The sequence below is a fragment of the Musa acuminata genome, chromosome BXJ2-10, assembly GCF_036884655.1.
Source record: "Musa acuminata AAA Group cultivar baxijiao chromosome BXJ2-10, Cavendish_Baxijiao_AAA, whole genome shotgun sequence".
Lineage (NCBI taxonomy): Eukaryota > Viridiplantae > Streptophyta > Magnoliopsida > Zingiberales > Musaceae > Musa > Musa acuminata.
The window spans coordinates 31,562,832-31,583,488 of NC_088347.1; the positions used below are offsets into that span (position 1 = coordinate 31,562,832).

The 20,657-nt window shown below is 40.6% G+C and overlaps 3 protein-coding genes across 3 annotated transcripts; all 3 read right to left on the reverse strand.

Annotated features, from left to right (window-relative positions):
• Window positions 1-2,528: 2,528 nt before the first annotated feature.
• Window positions 2,529-3,244, reverse strand: LOC135624184 (monothiol glutaredoxin-S2-like). The gene has a single exon (XM_065127589.1). The coding sequence runs from the start codon at window positions 3,174-3,176 to the stop codon at window positions 2,799-2,801; it is 378 nt and encodes a 125-aa protein (XP_064983661.1). The 5' UTR covers window positions 3,177-3,244; the 3' UTR covers window positions 2,529-2,798.
• A 1,620-nt stretch (window positions 3,245-4,864) lies between these two features.
• Window positions 4,865-7,315, reverse strand: LOC135625170 (cytochrome P450 711A1-like). The gene is made up of 5 exons (XM_065129570.1): window positions 6,829-7,315; window positions 6,512-6,664; window positions 5,668-6,433; window positions 5,426-5,521; window positions 4,865-5,286 (listed from the first exon to the last, which is right to left on the reverse strand). Exons 1-5 carry the CDS (start codon window positions 7,050-7,052, stop codon window positions 4,936-4,938), a joined length of 1,590 nt encoding a protein of 529 aa, XP_064985642.1. The 5' UTR covers window positions 7,053-7,315; the 3' UTR covers window positions 4,865-4,935.
• Window positions 7,316-7,682: 367 nt separating this feature from the next.
• LOC135625169 (diacylglycerol O-acyltransferase 1-2-like) lies at window positions 7,683-19,201 on the reverse strand. Its single transcript, XM_065129569.1, has 16 exons — window positions 18,604-19,201; window positions 17,240-17,320; window positions 16,973-17,046; window positions 16,821-16,896; window positions 16,603-16,670; window positions 15,971-16,094; window positions 14,515-14,613; window positions 13,062-13,163; window positions 12,840-12,976; window positions 12,448-12,529; window positions 12,302-12,322; window positions 11,462-11,524; window positions 10,831-10,878; window positions 9,411-9,473; window positions 8,191-8,244; window positions 7,683-8,007 (listed from the first exon to the last, which is right to left on the reverse strand). Exons 1-16 carry the CDS (start codon window positions 19,027-19,029, stop codon window positions 7,906-7,908), a joined length of 1,620 nt encoding a protein of 539 aa, XP_064985641.1. The 5' UTR covers window positions 19,030-19,201; the 3' UTR covers window positions 7,683-7,905.
• Window positions 19,202-20,657: the final 1,456 nt, after the last annotated feature.

Here is a 20,657-nt window from a genome sequence, read left to right on the forward strand (position 1 = left end):
ATGTTACGTCGGAGGGAGGGAGGGAGGCTTTGTTTACTTCGAGTTAAAGGCGAAAAAGGGAGGCTGTGTGAATAGATTACCTCAATCGTCGGGGTTGGTGTGGAATCAAATCAGCAATACCAGTCATGGACCATATGAAATGACATCCCAACCTTGTCCATTATGATGGCGTCATGGCCACTCGCTACCTCCCTCGCCATATTGCTTTTGCCGTCTACGATAAATACGAGAGAGTGCCATTCCGCTACAAGTAATCGCACGAAGGTGACGGTCCTCGTTAATTTTATTTGTATTACTTGCTATGATGACGAGATTGCTATTCCAGCATACGACTCGGAAATAAATACATACTGTCACAGATGCATTGAGATGAGTGCGTCAGAAGAAAAGAACAGAGAAGAAGGAACTTATGGCTCGAGTGATTTCCAATATACCTGTACGCCTTTTGCAAGCATGGCTGTTGCTTTCGAACCTCGGCCGCCCATGCCTTTTTGTTGTTTACGGATTCCCCCGGTAGATCTTTTGAACAGTGGAAAGGGTTGCAGAAGCAACGGGAAGACTGAAACCATGCATGCACATCGGGTGCGTGTCTTGTGTACCGAAATGACTGGAAACTAAAGCTCCAGTCTCGGCTTGCTTAGGTCTCGGAAAGTGAATGGTCCTACCGGGCGACATCATCATTACGAGCTTGAACATTGGGTGTCTAAGAGCATCAATGCAGACAAAGGTGGCTCAAGTCTTCCTGTCGTACTCTTCATGAGTGAAGTCAGATTCCCGCGCCACTTTAATCCCCACGAGAAAGAAGCATCTCTTTCTAAGAGGAGACAAAAGGAACCATGAGATCAAACTACACAGGATAGACTAGGCATTTAGTGCGAGTCGCATTTGCTCGTGACATATTTAAATGCTGTACTGTGATTGCAAACATGGGTGGAGTTCTTTTACAGCCTTGGGTACATACAGTAAGCACAGGCATGCAGTAACATCTGACAGAAAAGGTGAAGCTTAAATATGAATCAGCTGAGTCAAGATGAAGGATCAAGTATAGACTTAATAAACAAAATGGTTAATATGACAAGAACATACAAATCCTAAAAGAGAAGCATAGACGCGAATAGACTTAAAAAACAATTAAGAAATATAAATTTAAAACAAATTTTAAGTGCTAAATAAAGCAAGGGATGTTCTGAAAAGTTGGGAGGGGTGATTGGTATTTGCCTGGAGTCAATTGGGTTGGGCTAGGGCAGAAAACACCGATGCATGATGTCAAAGCATTAATGTCACCTCTGGGTGTCAGTCCTTCGGCCTTATCAATCATGTTGTCATACGTAACATTGGCTGGTACAACCATGCACGATTTACTCCGTTCTGAGAATAGCTAACCATGGTTCATGTTACTTTTCTGAGTTGTATATTCCCATAGCGATTGCCATATGTTCAGGAAGTACACCTGCTGCATAATGGAGTTCCACATCTAAAAGTTGCAGAAGAATATGTAAAACGAATACGTTCTCTATAAACAATGCAATCACAACCTGAGAAAGCATGGTAGATGGCTGAGAACATCACTGATGCTTGATTATTTTGGAGAAACTTGAGATGGTTTATGTTAAAGAGAGAGATTGATTATTCCTAAGAAGACATCGTAATACAGAAAATATCTCCTCACTGGAAGGGTCAAATGCGGTGCGGTGGACAAGACTGTATGACAAGACGCAAATCCGCTATACAGAAAATATCTCCCCACTGGGGAGGGCCATATCAAAGCATCACTTTACCTCCGCACTGCACTTTAAGCACACGCGAAGGTTGATGCTACTCAAAATCATGTAAGAATATCTGTCCTCTTTCATTGCAAAGAAAACGAAAGCAAACGTCTGTATGGTGTTTGCATAATGTTGGTGAAGAATTAATTTTGCATGTCTTTTATCAACATGGTTTTACGAAATCTATTTTCTATTTAAGAAAGAGGATGATTGTTTTACCAATAAAGGCAACAAGTTCATACAGAGGCCTTCAGTCGAATTAATATGAGGTGTACAACATGGAGTGAGATGAGCTCAATGAAACTCTTATTAGAACAACTCGTAGGAAGAGAAGTCGGTGAACTGTGGCCGCTGCTAACTTGCTTTCGTGGACTCAACCACCAGACGAAAAAGTATGTGTTATGTGAATCCAAAGCACGCAGCAAACATCTCACGACTGAGGACAACCGAAGTCACACAAAGCAGCAAATCAACACCACCGGATATGAATGCGACAAAGGACTCTCGTCCGACTCGAAGTTAGCGAATCAAACCATCAATTACACTATAAACAAGTCAATGATTACACCAACCAAACCAATTCTTAATTACAAACACCACCACCATTGACGTAAACGCTACGGCCTACGCCCGCTTCTTACGACATCAGACAAGGCGTTTCCCGCGTTCTTATCCTCCACCCAATTCCAACCGGCCATGGCTTTCGCTCGCTCGTGAGGGTTGCAGTAGAAGACAACCAAGACCAGTGGAAGGAAGGGTTAAAACGCATAGAACAAAGATCCACTCATCACCATGCAGTACAAAGGACCCGTGCTTCTTCTCTTTTAGCCATTTTGGTTTCCTCATTCCTGATACGCTCCCTATTTACGGTAGAGGCATGCACCCTTCCCCGGGCGGCAAGGATGAAGAAGAACTCTTCCTCGATCCCCACAGATTACTTTTAGAAAGTTACAGAGAAGGGAGAAACAAAGAGATGCGAGGAGAACTACAGCATTACCCTGCGTCGGGTCCACCATCGGACTGGGACACGCGTCAGATGCGGAGGGCGCCGGCTTCGCGGAGCATGGGGACGAGACCACCGCGGAGGTGGAGGCCCATGAGGCCCTCGAGGCCGCCCACGGCAACGCCGCCGACGAAGAGGGCGGGAAGCCCGCCGTCCCCGGCCGCGGCAGCGGCAGCCTCTTCGTCGGCCTCCTGCAGCTCGATGGCCGCTGGGTGGGCGCCCACCACCGCCAGCAGCCGCTTCATGACGTGGCTCATGCAGCACTCCCGCCGGTTGAAGATGACCGCGGGGTTCTCCCTGATCAGCCGCGCCACCCGCTCCTCCGGCGCCTCATCCGCCCCGTCGATGGACAGCACAGCTGTCCCCCTCTTCTTCCCCCTCGCCACCGCTGCCGCCACCGCAGCCATCAGATCGCCTTTCTTCGTCCTCCCCTTTTGGTTTTTCGTTCTCGGAGATCGACGAATCGATCAATGCAAAAGACACAAACATCGCGTATTTATAAAGCAAACAACGCTTGGAGAGGCTGACGTCATCGAAACGGCGATCGTAACGCTGTCGTCAGCACCCCCACACCAACTCGCGCCCGATGTTACTCGGCACACGGCCACGGTGAACCGGCAGCTGACGTCATAACCTCATCGGATAGCGATCGCTCGTCGTAAAATTGGGTGGGCCCGGTAGCCGGCTGCACGTGGACGCCTCAGTTGCCGCAGACGCGAATCGGTGCACTGAGATGAGGGAAGTCAGTGGCCGCCGAAGATAAGGCCACTTTTTATGGGCGGGACGTCACCTCCTCGCGAGAAGGCGATTTCTCGACGGAGGCCCACTCTCAGCGACGGCTACGATCTTATGGGTCGCGTTGATGCGGAGCACCGCGTGCTTCTCCACCCGGTTATCATCTCACCCACCTCGCCTCTGCTTCTCCACCACGCGGGTTACATATATAATTCTGCACCCAAAGCGTGAATCAGAAGAAGCAAAAGGAAGAAGTTGGTACTGTCACAGTGATCCCACAGGTAACGTACCGAGAGAGAGAGAGAGAGAGAGAGGCAGAAGATGGCGCATGTGATGGATGACGTGCGTTGACTCGGATGCAACGAAACCATTGGGTAAGAGTGCTAAAGCGGTGTCTGCCAACGAAGCCATTGGGTAAGAGAGCTCTGCAGCTCCTCCCAAAGTGCGTGCGAGAATTGAGGTGCACAAATCCGGTGCCAGAAGGACTAATGGCTTCCAGTGAGGGAGTCAAATCGGAAAGCTTGTCAACGAAATGGAGAGAGATCGTGGTTCACAGCCCACACAGCAAATGATGTTGTGTCTCGTGTCTCTGACTAGGTTATGTGCACTGAATTCCAGAGACAAAACCAGTATAGTATTCTTTTCTAAAAGAAAAGTTGTTTCGAGAACGAAGAGAGTTGATGATCGGAGTTCGATGTTTGGTAGGATGGCCATGGACACATCCAATATCGATAATATTTATCCTCGTATAAATAGAAGAGAAACATATTAATATATTTAAACTAAAAAATTTTCAATAAAACTGTTTGATTGTTGGAAGCAAAGATACTTCCCTCTTGTCTCTAATATTTCTCGGGTATCGATCAGTAGAAAAAGAAGTAGGTGGTGGTCAAGGCGATGCAACTGCAGACATGCATCATCGACCAATTCCCTTTATGTGATGTTGGTGGATCAAGACATCTACATCAAATCTAACTACATTCAAGCCAAGATTTGAGAGAATTTAATTTCATAAACATAGAATGTAATGAGGCCCATACTATGATTTTAATGATGATTTAATAAATGATTAGGAAGACAAACAATTGTAAAGATGCGACTCTTCCATAGATGTTTAGATATTAGTTCTGAATTAATAAATATTTAAATCTGATTTGAATTATCGTATGCTTTTATAATGGATCGATACTTTGAATCAATGTTTTAATGGAAGTAATCGTTTCTATCTACTCTCCACCATTACCATATTTTCATTGATAATCTATGTCAAAAAAAAGAAAAAAAATAAGGAAGAGAAACTAGAATTTTATTTATGGTTTTTTTAAAGATCCCTTAAGCCATCTATCGATGGATCAAAATATAAGTTTTATATTATGCACGATAATCTTTTTATTTGTGCATGAATTTAAGTTTTTACCCATAATACATTGGTTAGATTATCACATGGAAGGCTTCGGATCTGCGAATGACACGAAGCTTGACGCCATGCTTGAAGTTGAGGACGACGCCATATTGGAATTCCAAGGGAGATTCCATGCTTGGGGAGTGTCTGAATACATAACGGCGGTAGAGATGTATGACCGCCAACTTGATCTCCTGCAACGAGAACTTCTGCCCGATGCATGCCCTGGGTCCGATTCCGAAGGGGATGTGCGCATACGGATGCCTCTGCTTCTCTTCGTCGCACGCCGGATCAAACCTCTCGGGCCGGAACAAGTGGGGCTCCGGGAAGTGCTTTGGGTCCTTGGCCAAGACTCCCGGTGCCAGCCAAACCCATGTACCCTGCAATCGTTTCACAGATATATATAGATCGATCCTATGCATATATTCCTCTGATGTTTTGGATTAGGGAAAAGAAACAGCATCGCAGTCGTGAATCTTCGGTTCTGAGCAATCGTGCGTCGCTCGCACCATACCATACCTTGGGGAGGAGAAAGCCTCCGACCTCGACAGGCTGAGATGTTTCTCTCGCGACGAGCGGAGACACCGTGTAGAATCTCATCGCCTCTTTTATGATCTGCAACCGAAAGATTGAAGCGCACTTTCACGAGTATAATTAAGGAGCATCGTAGTAAGCTCGCAGGCAGAGTAAATGCAAGTTTCTAAGCTGATCCAACATGAAGGAGTGGGTGAGAAAAAGGTCCCAGTTTGCGGAGGTGAAACCTGATCGAGGTAGGGGAACTCGTGCTGCAGGTCATCAAAAGTCGGAATCAGATCACTCGGGCCGAATCCATCGATCTCCCGTAGCAGTTTTTGCTCGACTTCCGGATGCTCAGAGACGAGGTAAAGGACCGACGACAGCGTGAAGGAAGTGGTGGCTGAGCCGGCGAGGAGGTGCTCGTAAGCGAGCGCGCTGATGTAATCGGACGTGAAGAGCTTCCTCGATGCTCCATCGGAGTCCCTGGCGTTCAGGATAGCCGACAAGAAGTCCTTGGAGCCTCTGGCCCGCTCGGATGCCCTCTTGGCGACGATCTCCTCCAGTCTCTTGCTCAGCTTTAGGTTCGTCTGGTGTATCTTCCAGTCGGCTGTGCCAGGAATTCTTTTCAGGAGCTGCCGGACTGGCTCTTGGAGTACAGGAACGAGGAGGCCCAGCACGATGGAGAAGGAGCCGGATAGATCCATCTTGAGGGAGGTGGTGGAGTATATATGCTCTTTGATGAACTCAGAGACTTCGCCATCTTTGCTACGCTCGCCATCAGGTGGGCTTCCTCCGGAGAGGCCAAAGTCGACGCCAAAGGCGGCTTCACCGATGACATCGGTGGCGAGTCTGAGGGACAGGTCGGAGAAGGTCACGTCGTCTTTTTGGGTCGAGGAAAGGTGTCGTGTTGCGGAGTCGATGTAGGATTGCATGGTGGGGATCAGGCCGGCCAGGTGCGTGGGTTGGTAGAGGGAGATGATGGTGTTTCTCATAGCAGACCACCTTGAATCCCTGCAGTCAAGGCAGTTCAACTATTTTGAGTGGCTCGGTGGTGGCGGAATAGCTTGGATGGTGGCTGCTGCCTACTACCTTGTGAAGAAAAGGCCCTTCTGGTGGAGAGGCGATCCAGAGATGGGAGTAGGCAGGCTTCGATTGGGGACGCTCTTGAACTTTTTGATGCCAACCTGTTTGCACAGTTCTGGGTCAGCAACGATCACCATCGGCTGCCTCCCCATATGGAACCTTTCACAAAGCAAAACATGTGAGAGAGTTCGATCGGATTAGGCGCCATTCCACAACTCCGATCTTAACTCGCATAGGACCTCATCATCTACTCCCGCAAGCATATATGGATCTCCGAAACGTAGTAAAATCACAAAACAACGACAGAGGAGCAGCCCACACACCTGAAGACGGGACCGTAGGTCTGAGCAAGAACGCTGAACACGTCCGGTCCATGCTTTGCGAGCAAGGGAAGGTGGCCGAGGAGGGGGATCGTCGGAGGCCCGGGCACCTTCCTCACTCCCCAGGACGGTGCATACAAGTACATCAAGAACCCAACCAGAAAGGCCACCAAGGCGAAGGCGTATCCCGCCCATCCAAGCGTAATAGTAGTACTACCCATCTCCATGTCACAATCGACAACCGAGCTGGAGAGAACTCTCTTACACGATGCTCTCTGGCGTCACAAACAAGCTCTAGCTCTCAGAACATCGAGTTGTTCATCAAGACTGACTGGTGCACCGCAATGCAGCACCAGGATCCCAAACATGGAAGTGGAGAAATCATCACGACATGGAAACCGAGAAAAGGTTAGAAGCACCACTAGTCATCGTCTTGTACCGAGATGATGTTCTCCGTTGAAATTAATAGGGGGGAAGATGCTGGGTATCATCGAAAGCAGAAGATACCTTGGCATCGATTCTGTCGTCATTCACCTCGGATCACTTTCTTAGACAAATGTTTAAGATATAATATGTCGTGTAGTGGCAGCATCCACCGAGGAGTAGCTTTCAACTTGCATCTGCGTGCGGCCATAAAAAATTCTTGATGTTAAACATTATTAATATCACGCGACGTATGCTAAATGTTTCGTAAGATTGTTTCTGAGAGGACATCGGGGTCGGCCGGGGTGGTGACCCATCGAACACCAACCGACAACCTACCCGTTGACTTGGGTGCTTCCCTAACCATTGACCGAGTAACAGGCGATCGCCCACTGATAAATGATAACATTGCATCGAAGGTTAAGAGGGCGTGATAAAAAAGAGCAGCACAATAACTACCGATCGATCACCCTTTGCCATGTGCAGCACAAGAGCTTGGGTTTCACAAAAATCATGTCAACAGTGGAGTATGTGTCTAACACTTTCAATAATGTTCTATACAAAAGGGTATAAGATCTTTAAAACGACCGCCTTCGCAAAGGATATCTAGTAAAACTACATGTGCCGAGTCAGGTATAAACTTTTCTTCGAAGAACTCTACGTGTTCACTTTCCTGTTCATCACGTCATGGTAGTACAAGAGGACACACATTGGTTGTCCAAGAATGCAGAAGAAGAACCAAAATATCATGTTCCCAACCTGCCAATTTTCGATATATGTAAAAGTAGTCAGTCTTTTTTTTTTTTCTTTCCCTTCTTTTCTTCTGTTCTTCTTACCTTTGTTTGCAAAAAAAGATTCAAACAAAAACGAGAAAATGGCACGGATCATCTCTAAGATTTTAAAGCGGAAACACATGATGAAAAACCATGAAAGTAAACGTACCATTGTACTCTTGAATTTATTCTGGAGGTAGTTTGTCAGGATGACTAACGGGATCTGCCCAAAAGAAAAAAAAACAATAGAAAGCATTTAGTGAAAGATAGCATCATTCATTCTTCAAGTATTAGGCAAAAGTCACCCATATTTGACCAGCCATAACAAGCAGTTTGTTGGATGATTTCTATAGAAAAAAGCAAGTACTATACTCTTCCGGTTTGTGTGTGAGGGGCGATATATAGTGTCACATTAGAGAAACAGAACCTAAATCATCAATATTGGGTCAAGATAATAAAAGAGTTAATACATTGCCCCTCTTTCACTAGATGCATTTATTTAATTCATTGTTTTTATTTTTATCTAAAAATAAGAATAAAACAAGTGAAAAAGGAACAAGGATGCGCACATGAAAGGGCCAAGTCATTACTCTAAACCCACCATAGATTGCTATTGGTGCCATGGACAAATTGTGCTGTACCGGTCGATACACCCTTGTTCTAACCAACATGGCTCGACAAGGCAATCCTTGTACAAAGTGACTTTCCTTCAGCATTGTTCTACAATAGTGTTGTACTGAGAGCAAATGACAAGACTAAGAAGCTACCTTCTACTATATGCCAATTGCCTCAACCTTTATGTGGAAGCCACTGTGTGAGTGTTGCTAATGCTAAAAAACATTTTAGGAATGAACTTAAAAAAAGTGGAAACAAATACAAATACTCAAAGATAAACTTATAATGGTTATCAGATTATTGCCACAGTAAACCATATATCCATCCCTGCTGGGGCTTGATAAAGATATTTTTTTTGCTAAAGCATCTCAATGACAGCCTGTAAATAATCTTATCTTGCACAATTTTTCAGATTTAATATTATGCAAAAGCATGGAATCACTGCACTTGGTTTTGAAAGATGGAGAGCGTGCTAATTGTAGTTCACCCTATTATAACAGAATCGGAATTCATCTCAACACTAAAGGCAAATAATTTCCATGACTTTTTTACGTCATGATTTCATTATCAAACAGGAAATCAGATTGCAACAGTGCAACAACATCAAGAAGAAGCCGTAATGTCCCAACTATTTGGTTGGCTACATGAAAGTTTTGTCACTGAGCTAAATTGGATTCCAATAATGCATTAGTAACCACAAAAAATCACTCACAAATAAAGCACAAGTTTAATAGATTTCTAGGATAAGTAAACACCATTTTGATAATTTTGTACCTGAAACATTATTCCTATAAATGCCCAAAACTTGAATATGTGGCATGGAACAGAACCACACAGCTGCAAAAGTCAAATTGTTTCGCAGATAATTAAGATAATGGTAGAGCAAATAACTGATCAACTCTGAAACTTTCAAGACAATTTAAGCAGGAGATAGTGGCAAAAGCAAAAGCAAAAGATAAGATTTCTCAAAAAGATGCTACTGCACAACCATAGAGGTGAGATAACAATTAAACATCAGAACACTGCTCAAAACACTCAATAAGAGACATGTGCTAAATAAGAGCACAGTCTAGGTGCTACGCGAGGATTGCCATACCAATCAGCATCTGCCAAACCACGTCACATGTTGAATGGTGATATTATGCCATGCATGGTTAGGCAAACTTTTGACCTTTGTTGACTAGCACAATACAGTACTTAACCTTCCCTGCCATGAGAAGGCAATCCTCTATCGTGGATAGGCCTAGGGCTGAGGATTCCACATGAAATCATGAAGCAGCTGACCAAACATGACACCGGACACAGTGAATGAGTAAATTTTCTGAAAAACTAAATGCTTGATGCTGTAGCATCGCCGCAACATCATCCTTCAAAGCTGGTTGAACCCATATGGATACAATTTGATCGCATATATGATAGTGCATTTTTATAGTGTATTATCTAGGCACTACCATATATGCGATTAGATGACAGAATGGATGATGTGCCATGACAACTCAACACTAATAAACAAATGCTTCAAAAAGTTAAAATTACAATACCAATGGGAAACCATACAAAATCTTAATGTCCAATGTTAAATGAACCATGTCGGAGCAATTTTATGAATGAAGTCTAATTCATCCTTCCTTTTTCCACTGTTTTTATACTGATTTCAAAAGAACCAAATAAACTGGCAAACAGCTCAATATTGGCAGTTCCTTCTCTTAGCTTGCCCTTCAGGCAAAGACCAGATATCTTACATTCCCAGGTCAAATGTAGTTCAACACATAAACACCATTTTATCCGATAATAGAATCTGTGCAAGCATACTGAATAAATTTACTTATGGGTCCAACCCTAAATTTACTGAAGTCAGATCTCAATTCTGGAGATCTGACAAGAAACACATACGGCATGCTAGTATTGACGCTGACCATAGCCATCTATAGTTCTCCAACCTATATGGAGACATTTACTAATTTCAAGAATCAAGTGCACATTCGTGTGTCAATTCAAAGATGTTTCTGCAGCAATAAAGACGTGTGAATTTTGAACTGAACTTGGGTAAAAACATAACAGAATAAACTGAACTTGTTGAGCTAAAAGCTTTCACCACTAGGATATCTAATCATAAAACAGTGAAATATATTAAAGAACAAATAAAACGAAAGAAGAAAATTCACTCAGTAGTTCAGAAAAGCAAATGCAGTACCTCATGAAATACAGCAGAGACGAAGAAGGAAATGAAAACAGCAACTCCCTGTGATGAAATATTACAAATACAAAAATCACAAATTAAAAAGAAAAGAATGACTTGGTTTCAACAAATCTTGTACCAGATCAAACTTGATAGCTGAAGACAATAAAGAATATAACTACTCCACATATTCTGCATTAAGGCATCAATTCCTCAAAAAAGTTATCCACAAGCAAGATCCAATGCAAGTCAAATTTTCACATCATCAGTCCTTTTAGAGGAAAAATAATTTAACAATTTCACTTACTGTATGTCAGTTGAATATAAGCCATGTAGCCAATTATCTGTCGATACTTTAGATATAGAGGGACAGGAATCATAGTAGAGAGATGGGAGGGGGGAAGTGTTCTTAACCAATCTCCTAGGATTTTGGTATAATTTTCAGATATGATCTCCATTTGCCAAAAGATAGTCTCAAACAAGACAAAAAAAACAGTAGCTACACTAGAAGCATAATTAATCTATGTTTATTAAATTTCCTTCACAAGAATTAAGCAAGCATGTGTTGATGGATCATAATAGAGAAAATAAGGCAACTAAACCAAGACTAGAGGTCATTATCTGAAAGCAACATCAGAAACATTACCTTTGGTAAGCCATTGCGTACGCAGGGAAGGTATATATGGCGAATCATCCATTTATGGACAGGCTGTATATGATCAGAAAATGATTCTTTAGAGCAGCATTACTACAAATACTAGCAAGTATCATGTTTATGAAAGATATAAGCAACATAAAGGCATCAAATTCCAGACAATACCAAAAAGTAAAAAATATGCCTGTGAATAAGAAAATCACCTTATAATATCTGATTGCTTTTTCTAGTCAATATATCTAAATTCAAAAACCACTACAAAAAAAAGGTGAATACAAACAATAACTGTCCACTGTAATTGATGGAAAACCACCTCATAGATAAGCTTTGAACTTGGCAAACCTCATTAACAATAATATGACAAGTTGTTCATTATTGTCTCAAAGGACAACACTGCACACAAGATGAATACTATAAGAAGTGTCTGTTTAATTTTATACATGTAGTAACTGTAACAAGAATAAAGAAAATTCTATTATTTTATTTTAGTAACAGTAACATGATGTCTTCAATTGAATTGTTTCATGGAACTACAGAATTGCTATTGGAACTTATTCTGTAGGTCTTCAACAAATGTGATTAAAATAAAGCCAAAAAAATTTCAACATGTCTGCATGAAAGATGAGAACATAGGAAGCCAGTATGTAACCTAGCAGAAGGCCCTATTGTCCGTAGACACAAAACAAATAACAATGTAACTCTTAAAATGCAAAGTCTGTCTTCTATCATGAAGGACAAGTAAAATTATGCTCTCAAAAGAAACATTTTTTCAATTTATTTGTAGCTAAGGTATTAACTAGCATGTATGTAACTTAAAGGCAAGAGATGTACCATGTTCCACATTCTCCAATACTGGTGCAGTCCCAATAAAGTGCATGCAAATAACAGACAAAAAGAAGGGATTAAAAATTGTTGATACTAGTTTATTCTACTCTACGATATGTAAAAGGGTAAAATTAGTACACGTCATAACGTACCTCTTCAACTGTTTTTGCATTCCACCAATCTTTGTAGAACTCACGATCACCAAAACAGAGGAGCTCAGCAAGAATATTTAGCCTGCATAGGGAAGATAGCCCTTTTTCTAGTTCAAGATGTAACTATTTCAACTCATGTAATCTTGAACAGTTTCTATATAGAAAAAAAAACACACACACTAAAAAATGAATTCATTAGTAATTTATAAGATTTATCTGAATGTTTTGTCCATTGGTCCACAATCAATTACAAAAACAAGGAGATTTTACATTAAATAAGAAACATGTTCATAAAGTAGATTTTTCATGTTTTATCTGTCAACATTTTTTCTAAGGAAATTTTATTTGAAAAGTAAGAAAAATATTTTATAATATCATAAAATCCAACTTACCATAGATGAAAAAAGCAATAGAACATGCAAAGCCACACGTACAAAGTTGGCACCGACAACTTCAACACTCTTTCTATAGCAGACAGAAGATTCCCTTTCAAAGGGTGTTCAGAATTCTTGACAATTGGGTTGATGTACTGCAAAAGGAAAAGAAAAATCTACTCATCGAATGTAATGTATTAGAAGAAATTATGTAGAATAAATATATATAAGAACACTTACTTGCTCGATAATGAAGCCCATTAAACCTGTACAGATCACCAATTTAACAAGCTGACGGATCACCCAACCCTTTCTAATGCACATTGTACGAGGATAATTTTGCTACATAATATGCGAATTATCAAATTCTGTATCAGAGGAGCTGCTTACTAATCAAGCTTTGTGCTCAATGGAATTAATAGATCAACCCAAAAGATTGCCTGTCAGATGTATATGCAGACGACATAATACTGATCTAGTAGCAAGCAAGCTTAAACAAAAAAGTCAGGAAATACTATCATACAGATAGAAAGCAAACAAGAAAATTTTGGGAATCTATCTGGACTGCTCAAATAATGTTGACCAAGTAATGAAATTTGAGACATATAGGATGAAATATTGTATGTATACAACAACTAAAAATCTAATTCCCAACAATCTGGGGTCACATAAGATCCTCTCTTCTTTTTCTTCCTCTTCTAAGGTCTCTAATCTGAAGTAATTCACCTTTCTTATCCAAGTACATAGTACTTCGATCTACCTATGATCCTAAATTTATGCTTAATGGAAGCCACCTCTAACATATTGCAAATGCAATTATTCTGAAAGAAAATTTGCTTAAGGCATGTATGCAGTGTATATATCCCTAATATAACATACATCAATCACTATAATGAAAACACCAAATAATCTACGGAAACCCTTTTCAGTTGTATTGTTGTAGGATCAAGCTAAGCATAGCACAAACTGTAAATTAAATTCTGGAAAAAATCAATCAAGTAGATATTCAGAAAATTAGGAGGTAAAATAAAGTGCAGGTTCAATTCTTATCAAATAATATGTAATATGGGATTACTCTTGAAGGAACTTCTATTCTTAGGAGACTGATATCTTCTTTTCCGGTCATTCAGACTTATAACTAAAAGAGAAGGAAACTCTCATCTAAAGTATCCCATTCTCTTTGATTTCCTGTTGCAAGACTTACACCTTAAGTACCCACTCATTATATGTGGTTTGTTTAGCTATGGCCATCATCAGTCTAAATTTTCTGACTATCCAACCAATCATTTGCTTACAAAACTAAGAACACATGATCAATGTGAAAGAGTATCTTCCACAGATAAATCATAATCCATGATCACTATCTCAGTCTCATTCTGATGAGAAAAGGAAATGTTTTGCCTTTTTCTTCTACTTATATCCATATAAAGATTCTTCGTCGAAATAAGGTTCTTGATATGGTATGAAATTATGAATCACAATTTGGTTTATTTTCATCACATGCTTCCACTTGTACGATATAAAACAGTTATACCAGATTTTTAAGGAAACAGAAAATAGGTGACTAATTCAAAGTTTGCACAAAAGAATAAACAATATAGATCTCATGGAAAAGGGAAAATAGAACTAGTTGTACCCAAAATAGAACTAGTAACCAGATTAACAAAGCAGAAAAAGTGCCCAATTGGAATACCTGATAGCAAAGTGTGGGAGCTACCATGAAGTCCACTAATTGTTTGAAGCTAACACCTTTCTCAAAATCATGGCCTGAGAAGTTGAAAGATGCATCCTCCTAAAAATAAGAGAAAATTCTTGAGATGCACCAAGGGAAATGTTAACAAGCTGAGCCCGTGTTTCATCACATGCTATCAAATAAAGATGCAGCAAGAAAACAAAAACAACAAAAAGAAAATGCTGAACATTAATTCAAACCAAGAAACAGAGAAAAAAGGAACCATATCATTTCTCAAAAATAAAAAAAGATACATATTCTTAACTAAGAGTAGAGGCAGCCTAATCAACCCAGGAAAGAGTAAATCAAAATAATATACAACAATAAAAATGTACCTCACTCCCACAAATTTTGGACTCTTGCAACATAGATCTTTTCATACCGGTAAGATCAAGAAAAGCTTGCACAAAGAAAACTAAGATGAGTGTCGCAATGGAGCTTCATATTATCACCAAGTAGCATAAGCAAATATCCTCACCAACAACAGGAAGTCATATTTTGGTCTCACAAGTCATTGATCCATCAACTGAACTCCATATTATTACCAAGGAAGTTTGATCCCTCGATTTACAGCTCTTATTCACACACACCCTCTTCCCTCACCAACAAGCTCTGCTCCGCCATCCCATGTAACCTCTTCCTCTGGTCCTTCCCCACACATACAGCAAAACAATTCTAGAACCTTCACGATGATTATCTAAATATTTTCTCATCAAATAAGGTTACCAAACAAGGACAAACCATAATCAAGAAGGCATTCTGGAAGATTTAGCATAATGTACAACTGGCTGTCGACACTCAAAACTGAGAAAGCATATGGAAGATTTGGTAAATTTGTATTACCAGCTAACAACCTGACATCAGCCCATCAAAATTAGTGCCAAATCCACAAGCCAAGGTAAAACAAAGCAACAAAAGGCACTAAAGGAACTATATCGCAAGAAAATTGCCATCTCAAAATGGCCTTTCTTTTATACTATAGGAAATTATTTTAGAAATGTAATTAGAACGATCATTATCAGGGAAACAAATATTCTCTGAATAGGATCTCCTTCCTAATGTAAATAAGTTACATCAGTTTAACCCTCTGATTAGTATTTTACTTTGAGCAAAATTAATAAACCTGAACGGCTGAACCATAGGCTAGACTCATACTGGATGTAAGAGGTATTGCATCACAACGAAATACTTGTTAAGTTCTTGTAGTTATTCAAACAAAATTGTTTTGTCCAAAATACAAATGAAACGCCCAAATCAAGTTGTCCTTCAAGATGATTACTTCGCATGTTCTCTCACAAGAACACCATAGCTAATAACATGAACTAACAATCAGCTGCATTAAGCAGCAATAAGACTTAAGAGTACTTGCTAATTTAACAACTGAAATGCAATTTTATGTTTAAAGATGATAAGTTACCTTATCAGAAGATTTGACAATTGTTCGCATATCATAATTTGTATGCGCGAAGGACACAAGCTTTAACCAAACTATGCATGCAAAGAACATCAATGTGAAGCCAGATAAAACTGCAGAATCACACCTGCAGATTATTCGCATCAGGTATAAGAAAAAAATCAGACAAATCTTTGATGAACTAGGAAACAGTTAACAATACTATGACTATTTAATTACTTTGCTGATATATTAAGATATATGTATAGATATTTTGAAATTTCTGAAAAAATCAAATCAGACTAAAAGAAGTATAGAACTACTACAACCACATAATATATAATGCTCAAGGGACTATATGTAAAAGAGCAAACAATACAATATTGAAAAATTAAAAAAAATACAACAAGTCAACAATATTAAACTATCAAAGTAGAGGTATTGCATCTACAGGTAGCATGTGGTTTGTAAGTTTTACATAGAATACATAATATTTGTTTTGTAAAACAAAGTTGCCTGGCTTGCAGATTATCATATCAATAGCAGATATATGAGCATGCTTTCTTCACTCCTCAAAAATTAGCTTCAGAACCTTGCAAGATGACTTAAAAACAAAAATAATTTGCACAAGAGAATGGGAAGGTGAGAACCCTTACCTAAGAATTACATAAACTGGATAAGAAATTGCAGTGGTTGTGCACATCACATGAAGAGAGATAGCTAACTGCATATAATCAAGGAGAGGATAATAAGAAAAACAAACGGAAATACACATTGAAATACATAAACTTGATCACACTTCAATTTCAAAGGTCCAACAATTGATCCTGATAAAGCAAATAAAAAAAGGGGAGTCATATCAGAACCTACTTACTGGTTCTGTAATAAACTTGTGCCATGCTAGTTTTTCAATCAGGAATGCACCAAGAGAGAAAAGGGGCAGTGTAAGGCTGGAAATTTAATGACGTCAGATACAATTTACAGTTGTACTAGGAAGTAGTAGCGGTGGCTAGTTAAAAGAATTACCAGCACATCAAAAGTGGCCAATCTCTCAGTGATTTCGAACTGAACCAAAACCCAGCCCTTATAAGAAGACCATACTGCAAAAGGAGAATTACATCATAACTTTCTATGAACTCTTGGATCTTGTACAAATATAGATATTCTCACAAAAAGGGGAAAAACACATGAAAGCACACACAATAAGATCATAGCTGCAAGTATAAAATCTAGAAAAAAGAGAATAAGTTGAATAGTGGTTCTATTAAGCTAAAAGGTAGAACAAGAACCAACCTTCATCAAGTTCTCAATGATAAGCCTTCCATTAACTGCGATCAGCACTACTATACAGAGGTTAAAAAGACCTGCATGGCTCTGTCATGAAACAGAGACATATTTTGAATAAAAGCCGAGCGTAACAATGCAAATTAAGAATATAATCTCATCAAGCGCCACAAAAAGACAAGATCTATTTCCATATTCAGAAATCATCGAGTCAAATTCATTCAAATTACTAAAAAGATCACAGTATGCCAGCATGCAACATGAACCACAATATATGTATAATCAATAACACATCATTCTGTAAAAGATGTGGATTCATGTGAGACTTGGACACAATAAGCATGGTGAAATAGACCGCAGAACAAGATATCAGACATAATTTAATACAAGATATCCCTACTAAAGGAAGGACTAAAGTACAAGGTAGTTCTAAAATTTGTCAGTTGTGCTCTTTTTAGATTGCATATGAACCTATACACTGAAATTTGAGCTAAAAAAGGAATAACTACATAACTAATTTCAGAAAAGGTGCTTCATGGATACTACTGACATTCTAGATTGTAGAGTTTCTTTTATGATTTAAATCACTAACAAGTAATTTTGCAAAATAATGATTTGGAAGAATGCTCAGCTTCCCAACAAACTAGGACGGAACCAAAACCATAGCTGAAGAGGGGCCAAGTTTAGATGAATAATCAGATAATATCAAATACTATGTGATAAAGAAGTATTAAATAAATTATCTAAGTAAAAAAGTAAGCAAAAGGACTACACAGAGCATGGAACTACAGTTGTATATAAATTGTTTCTTTAAATTATATACCTGAATCTAAAGCTGTTGGTATCAACGAGTATCGAGATAATCCACCTTTTATTTTTCAGCTTGATCGTATGGTAAAAGAGCTCACATAGATACCATGAAACGTGAAAGGTGTGGGACTCTCTATTGCTTGTAAGAATTAACCTACAATTAATATTCCGCGGTACAGACACCAGCCACTCAACTGCATCATATATCCGCACTCTAAAAAATTTTACAGATGGCACCTCGGATTCATTCTCAGAAAAATTATGTCATACACAACGCGCTAGGGTTGGAAGTCCAGAACAACCAAATCTTCAAATGAAAAGCTTTCGAAAAGGTAAAGAATGAACGAAAACTCAGAACCAGAAGTTCAAAAGCACACAAACAAAAACACGCAAGAATTGTTAATAGCAAAACATAATGTTGCGACTACATGACAACATGAATGCCGGAGACTGGATCTTGAACGAAAAGCTAATAACACACGTCTACCCAACTTTCTCGAATCGGCGCCAAGGACTTGATCGCGGCCAAATCCAACGGAAACCCAATCAAGAACAAGGCTTACCTGCCTGAAGATCGCATCCGAACTCAAAGGACTCTCCTTCACTTTTACGTGCGCCGGCGAGGACGCCCGATACAAGAACTGCGGCGGAACCGTACCTCCCACTCCCAGCCCCTCGCTCCTGCGACCCCCATCCACGTCCTTTTTGCCCGTCGACATCGCTGGCCTCACGTTCTCCTCTCCGTCCTCGCCACCAGTCACCCGGTGGTACTCATCCGCATCGGAACTGGTCTCGACGCCGGACTCCTCTCCGGAATCGACGGTCGAGGCCTCGAAGGCGGGAAAGCTCGTCGTCGAGGAGTAGTCGGCGGTGGCAGGGGCGGGGGCGGGGGAGGAGGTGCGGCGGCGGCGGCGGAGGTCCGAGGATGGCGGCGAGGGCTCGCTCGATCGGCCGAAGGTTTGGGTTTCTCCATCCCCTGAAATCGCCATCGGGGATAGAAAGAGGAATCGGCTTACACGTCCCTCTCTTGCCGATGGCCTTCGCAGGGTTTAGAACATATGGAGGGAGGGCGCGAGAGAGAGGATGGAAGATCCCCGGAAACGGAAATAGATTATTGCATTACGTCGTCCCCCCCGATTTGGTAGATTAGTACGTGACGAAAACTCGGTGGCTCAGAATCGAAAGATTAAATAGAATTACATTTCTAGTCAAAATATAAAATATTGAAGTATAATGCTTAATTTACCATTGAGAATAGGTAGCGTCCGTGCATAGGGGTAGATATAAAATTCACGGACTTGAGAGGGGTATATATGAATTTTCGGAAATACGATGAAATCTTCGCATACCAAAAATTTCCCTCCAGAGACTACCGTGTGGGTCCCCTGCCAGAGATTTTTCGTTGACGCGTCGCGGTAGAATTCCGAGGATGTGACGCCGACTCTCATGTTGAGCGCCCGTGACGAGGCTATCGACCGGTGACCCGTCGACTTCGGACGGAGACGTGGCCGCGACCTGTTTTGATGGGGATAATTAATTTATTAAATATATTAAATTTAAATTATTATTATTATTAAAATAATTAAATCTTTATATGAATGTTACATGATCGATCGATCAAAATGAAGTCATTCCACCACCTACCTACGATCACGTACGAAGAATTCAACCCACCCCTCCCCACGCGTAACCATAAAATTGATGTATCGGTGGGTGTACAATTGTGTTCCGTGGCGTGGGATCGAGATCCATCTGATTGATGGGAGTCGTTTGAGATGGGGTTATTTGCACGTACTTTGATGCAATTCACATCAGGACTTTCGAATCCACTGGAGTCGCAAAGTCCCAACATATTTTTGTGTGCTTTTATCGTGGAGTGGGAACGATTTATTGAAGAGTCCAGAAATCAATATGGGTTTTTGCGATGTTGTGGGCCCAGGTGTCATTGTTCGGTGTTGTAGAAATGGGGATGTCTGTTGGAGTATCTGAAACCTTTCACCTCGAAGCAATATTTTGGTAAGTAATTGTTTACTATATACTTTTGATCGCAGTCTTTTTGCAAGTAATTATTTAATCGTAATATCAGTCAACCGTCGTCGAGATAGTGGACGACGGTATATTTTGTTGGGTGAATTGGGAGATATCTCCATCTCTATTTTTGGTCAAAAAGATATCTCATGTTCCGCATAATCCTAAAATATCAATTCTACATTGTATAAGATTTATATTGTTATTTATATATTTTATTGGCACCTCCAATAAAATAATATAAGTCTATTTAAATACGTGTAAATAAATTCAAAAATATTATATGTTAGTGAATAAAAGTACCGTGGCTGATGAGTCAACACGGTTAAGTCCGCGGATCGATGTTGGAAGCTTCTTGTGGAGTGAGTAGGATGATGAGATGGCCACACCCTTGGGACGGAATGTTGGTCAGCATTGGTCGGGATTCGGGCCGACTCACTGCTCTCCCTTGTGCAATGGAAGGTATCTTTTGGGTCGAGACACTCATCACACGGGGTTGACTGTTTCGGAGCGACTCGGGCAAGAGTCGGGTTGGCGGAGTCGACTGGGCCCTCGTGAGAAGATGTTGATCAATGTCTCTCGGTTTGCC